This window comes from Sorex araneus, chromosome 2 (genome assembly GCF_027595985.1).
Source record: "Sorex araneus isolate mSorAra2 chromosome 2, mSorAra2.pri, whole genome shotgun sequence".
NCBI classification, from domain to species: Eukaryota; Metazoa; Chordata; class Mammalia; order Eulipotyphla; family Soricidae; genus Sorex; species Sorex araneus.
This window is the reverse complement of record NC_073303.1, coordinates 104,901,978-104,909,819: the sequence shown is the minus strand read 5'-3', so window position 1 is coordinate 104,909,819 and position 7,842 is coordinate 104,901,978. Positions and strand designations below refer to the sequence as shown.

The 7,842-nt window shown below is 39.3% G+C and overlaps 1 protein-coding gene across 1 annotated transcript in view; it reads right to left on the bottom strand.

The window, feature by feature from the left end:
* Positions 1-5,682: 5,682 nt before the first annotated feature.
* The window catches only part of ATAD2 (ATPase family AAA domain containing 2), a 73,770-nt gene continuing 71,610 nt past the window's right edge, over positions 5,683-7,842 (bottom strand). Inside the window, exon 28 of the mRNA XM_004607761.3 lies at positions 5,683-6,881. Coding sequence (XP_004607818.2) covers positions 6,837-6,881 — 45 coding nt within the window. The 3' untranslated portion in view covers positions 5,683-6,836. The remainder of the gene's footprint in view (positions 6,882-7,842) is intronic.

Here is a 7,842-nt window from a genome sequence, read left to right as displayed (position 1 = left end):
ATATATATACACACACACACATACATCTATATATATATCTCTCTCCTCGTATTTTGTGCTTGTTTCTCCTAAGAGAGTGGGAAAGAAAAACAACCAAAACACCGCCCCCCCAACCTCCCAGTCTTTTCCAGTCATTTTAAGAACTGACTGTGCAAAGCTTAAAATATACAGCCGTTGGGTTGGGTCTGGAGAAATGATAGTTCCGCAGGGTGAAAGCGTGCTGCGCATGTAGGAGATCTCAATATCTCAATTTGATCCCCAACACAACCTGCAGTCTCCCAAGCACTGCCAGGAGCAACTTCCATGCACTGAGCCAGGAGTATCCCCTGAGCACTGCCAAGTGTAGCCCCCAAACCAAAATTCAAAGAAAATTATTAGATAAGCTTCAATACGCAGAACAATTAAACTATATACAAAGCAAAGTGAAAATTTGTTCCTTTAAGGCCTTGACATTAGATATATTTAACTGAAGTAACTTCTGAAAATATGAGAGACGATTTTGTATCTGTGAAAAATTAAGATGTCATCAGATTCCGCTCTCCTTTTCTGAAACTTTGGCTTCCTTTCACCATAAGCTCCCAGGGACTCCAATTCCTCACTTTCAATCTTCCCACACTGCTTCTTTAGAGAGGAGGGGATTGCAGCCACACACAGTGAAGCTCAAGGCTAACTCCTGGCTCTGTGTTCAGGGGTCACTCCTGGCAGAGCTCAGGGGACCATACAGGGATTAAACTTTGCTGACTATGTGCAAGGCAGGTACCTTAACCCCTGAGCTATCTCTCTGGCCTTGCCACTCTGCTCCTTAATCTTTTTTCTGTATCTATTGCCTATTCATTAATTCATCTGCTACTTATTTAGTGTCAGCCATGGGCCTACTACAGCAAATACTATATATCTATATCTATAGTTATATAGTAACTATAATTCAAAAACAAAGCACACTGAGTTCTTGATCTTACAAAGTCTATGATTTCCTGGTGTGAAAAACATTGAACATTACAGGGCTGTGGGAAAGGGAGATGAGTACACTGGGTGGTGGGTGTGGAGAGGGAATTATGTGCATAGGAAAGCATCAATAACTGTATTCTAATTCACATTACCTCAAACAACACAAAAATTTGAAATAATCCTAGGGTTGGAGAGAGAGAACAGAGGTTAAGTTGCTTGTCTCACATTCAGCTGACTGGGAGTGACCCCTGAGAATAAGAGCCAAGCTTAGCCCCAAAATACTGTGGGTGTGACCTCCAAACTCTCCCCTGCAAAAAGAAAGCAAAAATCAAACAGAACACCTTGACTCAAGAGAAAACCACAGGGGTGAAGTGTCACAAGAGGCGGGAGGAAAATATTCTTTCTAGGGAAACATGCTTATCACAAGGAATGACGCTGAGTGGGAGTATGTGAGAAACCAGTTTTCACTTGCTTCCTTCTTCAATAAATGAGTCCGTAGGGGCTGGAGAGAACCCACAGGCGAAGGTACCTGCCTTGCATGTGGCTGACCCTAATTCAATCCCTAGCGTTACATCTGTCTCCCAAACACCACCAGGAGTGCTTCTGAGCAGTCAGGAGCAGCCCCTGGTAGCTGGTTGCCAGTGTTGCTATGTCTTAAGGCTGTGTGACCAACCTGACTTATTGGTCACACAGCATTCTGTTCAAATACTTGCCGACCCACTCCCTTCACAAGGATGTTGTATTACACTTAGGGCATATACGAAGAATTCAGAATTATCTCAAGATCCTTAATTACATTTGATTTGCCACAGAAAGGAATAGTTACAGGTTTCAGAGACTAGGATGACCTTTTGTGGTCTTTTATTTGTAAAGTAAGGAAGACCGTAGTCTCTTCTAACCCCAGTCCACTGTCCCTATACTATCCTGGAAATCGAGCTATTCCCAAGTGCTCTCAGCTCATTCTCATTATTTACACTGATATCTTGGGGTTTGCTTACAACCACGTGTCATATTTTGTATGCACTTTATTACCAGGCTAGGACCACTGAACATTTTTTTTAAAGGTCTGAGAGCTTTTCCTTGTTTTATTTTTGGGCCACACCCAGTGGTGCTCTGGAATCACTTCTGGTGGAACTTGTGGGACTCTAAGTGATGCCAGGGATTGAACCCAGGTAGGTTGGCTATGTGCAAGGCAAGTGCCCTATCTGTTAGATTATCTCTATATCCCTGTAGAACTTCCTTTTGATTCTCTTGCCTCAGGCTTACTTTTCTAGTCCATCCAAGGAAACTATTTTTTTTTTTTTTTTTTTTGCTTTTTGGGTCACACCCGGCGATGCTCTCAGGGTTACTCCTGGCTTTGCACTCAGGAATTACTCCTGGTAGTGCTTGGGGACCATATGGGATGCCGGAGATCGAACCCGGGTTGGCCTCGTGCAAGGCAAACGCCCTACCTGCTGTGCTGTCGCTCTGGCCCCCATACAAGGAAACTTTTAAGGTCTGTTTAGTCATGTCACCTTCTTTCCTAGCCTTTACTTCCCTAGAAGCAGTTTATCTAAAGAAAATCTTTCAAAACCCTAACACCAAAAATGTTTTGTTCCGAATATTTACATATATCCCATATACCTTTGTTGCTTAATAACTGCACTCCCAGGGCTCAATAGGGTAGGCATATGCTTTGGCACTGCAGGAGGCCGGGAGTTCAATGCATAGTTTCCTAACTGCCACCAGGAGTAGCCCTGAGCTGTGGCCACAAGACACAACCCTGCACTCCAGCAGCTAGGAAGGTAGTGTAGATGACCATGGCTCCATGTAGCCCTGGAGGCTCCCATACCAGCTTCAGGTGGCCCTACATCCTTGGCAATATTGCGTCCTCAGGCTCCGGCAGTGAGCTGCTGCTTCTGTTGGCTCCACCCCTCCTCCCCCACACCTGGCATCATTTGGAAGTGCTCCCTCCCCCTCAAAGAACTGCACTCTATTAAACAGTAGGAGATCCCCTAAAGTGAACCCTTGGTGGAAACAAAGTAGCTTATTTCTTTAAATAAGTCCAGATATAGTTAAAAGGTTTTATCAGCAATCCACTAAATTATCAGCAGGGTTCTTTCCTTCCCTGCTTTTATAGGTATGGATTCCCTTTATGAGTGACCTCATAATCTATTTAAACATTTGGAGACCTAGTATTATTTGTATGCTTGTGCTCATACATGTATTATGTATACTTATTACACACACAGCCCCAGGCAGTAGTTTAAGGAAGCACTAAGTGCTTATCCTTTCTGTATAATTTTTCCTAGAAACTGTGGGTGCTATTTCCCTGTTAATCTCTTGGCTGAAACTTGGTCATAGGGTCACATTTTGCTGCAGTGGCAGAAAACAATTTTCTGTAGTAGGATATAGTGACCAAAGCTTTGTTACAGCACATGGGAAAATGAATATTGGTAAAGTGGCTGTCTTTTACCCAATATACTAATGTGTTTTTGTGCCCACTGTAGACCTTGGCAAAAAAGTCTTAACAGGAGTCCGAGCGATAGTATAGCAGTATAGTAGGCGGGGCTGACCTAGGTTCAATCCCCAACAACCTCAGAGTCAGTCTCTAAGCCCCACCAGGACTAATCCCCGAGAGCAGAACTAGAAGTCCTGAGCACTGCTGGATATGACCACAAAAGTCCTAACAAAGTCCTTAATATTATGGAGCAATCTCTCAACCATATTTTGAGCAACAAATGAGTATATTGTGAGTCTTTAGTAGTGGAGAGATGAGTCTGAAATAACCTCAACTGACCCCATAGTGCCCTTAAAGGGACTGATAGAACTTGTTAAAAATAAAATAAAATGCAAGGCTGGGGAAAGAGATAAAAGGGTTAATGCACATGCTGTACATGTGGAAGGTCTGGACTCTGTTCTGGGCACTGCAAGGTCTCTAAACACCGCCAGAAGTGACTACCCAGCAATATACTCTGGGTAAAATCCCTGAGTCTGTCAGGTGTGCTTGCTCCTCCAGGTGTGTGCCCCTAAACAAAAATACTTTGTCCTGGGGCTGGAGCGATAGCACAGTGGGTAGGGCATTTGCCTTGCACGCGGCCGACCCAGGTTCAATCCCCAGCATCCCATATGGTCCCCTCAGCACCACCAGGAGTAACTCCTGAGTGCAAAGCCAGGAGTAACCACTGAGCATTGCCAGGTGAGACCCAAAAAGCAAAAAAAAAGAAACCACAAAAAAAAAAACAACCTTTTTTTTTGGGTTATGCCTAGCAATGCCCAGAGGTTATTACTGGTGACACTCAGGGGCCATATGGGGTATCAGGAATCAAACCTGGGTCAGCTGCATGTAAAGCAAGTGCCCTACCTGCCGCACTATGGCTCCAACCCCACAAATTAATAAAAACAGTGGGTTGTGCAAGGCATCAACTGGAGTAAACTAAAAGATTAATTTTACAGCAGGAAAACTTGAGAAATATTACCACTGCCAAAGCAAAAGGTCTACCAACAGTCGTAAATCACAATGTAAATCCTGTAAGCTAAATAAGCATCTTACTTCTGTGACTTCTCCCTATTACGCATCATCAGTTTGATCATGAGGAACAAAGGAACAATTTTAATAGAGTGAAAATGTCCCTAAAATACTGAACAATACAGAGCCATCAAAAACATCCACACCTGTTACAAGATTATCCTTTTGTTCAGTTTTACTAATCCTTCATAACGGTATCGGTGGAAGCGGCACAAAGGCTATTTTGATATATGTAATTTTCCTTTTTGGTGATGCTGGGTTTGGTGCCAGTATTTAAAATGCTTTTTTTTTATTTTAAAGAATTGTATGGCTAGAAGATGGAGAGAGAGTTCAATGAGCTGGAGCACATGCATCATATGTAGGTGGTCCACATTCAATCTTTGCACTTTATGGTCCCCCAGCTCTGAGCTGGAAGTAGCCCCAGAGGCCTGCTCAGTATGTCTCCAACAGCAAGATAAAAACAGGCCATTCTGATTTTAGTAAGCGTCACACCAAATCTGTAGATTGACAGGGGCAAATATGCTATGTTAATGCAATATTAAAACTAATTAAGTTTTACAGTATCAAGATGTCTATTTAGTTCTAAATAGAACTAAATCTATTAAGCTCTAACATTTTACTTTCAGTAACTTTTTGTAGTTCAGTGTACAAGTCTTGCTCATTCTTTGCTAAATTTATTTCAAGTGTTTTTCTGTCTTAGACATTATTGTAAATAAAACTTATTTTCAGAAGAAGACCTTAATCTGTTTATCTTCTATCCTGAAACTTTGTTACATTTGTTTTTTTAGTTCTAACATATTTTGTGGACCTTTAAAGGATTTTTTTTATATACAATGTCATGTGATCTGCAAATAATTTTACTTCTTCCATTCCAATTTAGATGTATTTTCTTGTACTTGCTTATTTACTAGTGACTGAACTGAAAGCAAAAAGTTACAAAGAGACAGTATAGGGTTTTAAAGTTCATCTTTGTTTTGTAAGTTTGCATAAAAGTAGAGAAATTACTTCTCTTCTGCAGATAAGCATATCATTGCAAGATAGAGTAATATTAATCTTTGTAGTTAAAGAGCATATATCATTACAAGCATTGCAACATCAAAAGCACTCAAAATTATGAACAAAAAAATTTCTGTACCTGTTTTATACTTAATTATCTTTAGGACATTTAAAAATAATGAATAAAGACAACTTGAGTAAGCAATTTTCACCTTTAGAATTTATTACAGAAATTATAAATACAAAATGAAACCCAGTTATACAGGAGCTGCATCTGAATAAATTAGATGAAGTTCAATAAAAATATGTAAACATATATTTTTTTTTGTGCATGAGACATACTTAAATGTTTTCAGTGACTGGCATTGTTTTACAGATAACGAGACAGTATTTACTAATTAATATTTTAAATACTGTTTCTTTAGAAGGCTTTAAATACAATATCCAGATAAATGAACAGCAAAAGGCAGCCCAACTCTGAAACTGTAAAAATTAAAAATTCCTTAGAAGAGATTATCTTCTAGTCCTCTCAAAAGAATTTTCCAATCAGTCATGTTACAAATACATAATACAATATCTCTTAAACTAAAAGCACAGCAGTGAATGCTTTACGAATGTATTTTTGACCAATACAAATTTTTTAGTAATTATAATTGTATATAAAATGCATTTACAAAATACACCTAAGCACAAATCTAGAAGGATATTCGGTTTTGAAATATTAAAGTTTTGTGCTATTAAAAAGATGTTTGACAAAGTATCAATCTGTTGTGTGTATAATGAGGAAAGACAAAAGATAATTTCAAAATTTTATAAACACAATAATTTATTATAAATATTTATAAATCACTGATTTTTTGACACTCAGATACGTAATTGTGTACAGCCAGAAGTTGTTCAACAGCCTTTTTGCAAATTATGACTTGAACACAGGCTTTCAAGTGAGTGGGCAAAGGGAGCTAAAGGCAGGTGTGAGGTGAGCACTAAAGAAAACAAAGACAACAAAACAATGCCAACTAAGTAAGTTTGTAGTCTGCTACAATACATCTTTAAGAATAAAATCAAGTGCTTAAAGCTAAAAAAGTCTATATCACTTCATCTTCTTCAACTTAAATGACATAAATCATCAGAAATTATTATGAGTTGGTATACTTCAGCTACTGATATGCATTATTCTTACTACAGCGGTTCAATCAAACTTCCAAATTTATCCTTTTTTTTAAAACCTTACACATGTACATAAATACCAGTAAACTTAAATATTTTTATTTACTATTTCAATCTTTTCCTTAAAAATGCAGGATTTTATCTTGCATCAGTTATGTGGCTATAACAAAGATGAATTAAATAGCAACTGAACATAAAGAATATTGATGCCATGACATCATGATCTGGAACAACTGAAGTTTTCTACCTCTTGCTCCATTTTCTAAAGGATAGAAAGGAAAAAGCAGTAAAAGGGAAAAAATGGTAAGTTTCAATATGGGAAACAACAAAGGAACATTATCCCATTGCAATTTTTTGTTGTCTCCACCCCCTAAATTTGTTTACCCTCCCATAGTAAACATTTAGGAATGATAATTCAGTATTAAAGACTATGACATAAATTGTTACTACTGAGGGACTTTATTAATTGAATAAATTATATTCATATTCATCTTAAATCATAGTATTATAATTTGCTATGGCATAATTAAGAGTTACTAGCATTTTATATTTTGTAGATATTAGTGTTACATATATCATACTCATAGTAGATGAACTAAATATTGTACAGAATATACTAGTAGGTATAGATAGTAGTAAACAAATTCATACAACAAATAAATATAAATACATATAGTTATCACCCAATATCTGTTTCTAAGTTAGTGTTTAGAGAAGTAAACCTGTCCTGACCCGGTGCCAGGCTGTCTTCACCAGAGCAACTCGGAGGGGGTGGGCTGAGTGTCCCTCCCCACTCCAGCAGAACCCCAGCAGCTGAAAACCCCCAGAACCCAACTGCGCTGCACAGCCATGCTCAAGGCCGCTCTCCACAGGCTCTGACGAGCCTCACCTACGGGGTACCCTGGAGAAAAACCTAGGTAGGCAGAACCCGTGACTGAGATCACCAAGCTCGCTTGGAACGGGACTGAGCCTCCTCCCCACAGCTCCCCAGTTTTCCAGTAGCTTGGCAGTCACATCCACAAGCTGCTTCTGGCGCCATATAATCTCATCAGTGGCCAAAATCCAGGGACTGAAATAAAGCTCCCAGAAGAGAGCGACACAACATCCTGGGTGCACAGCCTCATTCGTGGCTGCTCAACCTCTTATACTCTAGCCTATGGATGTACCAGAAGTAGCACACATTTGTTTGGGTTTAACACATATGTTTGTAGTATCTTATACAA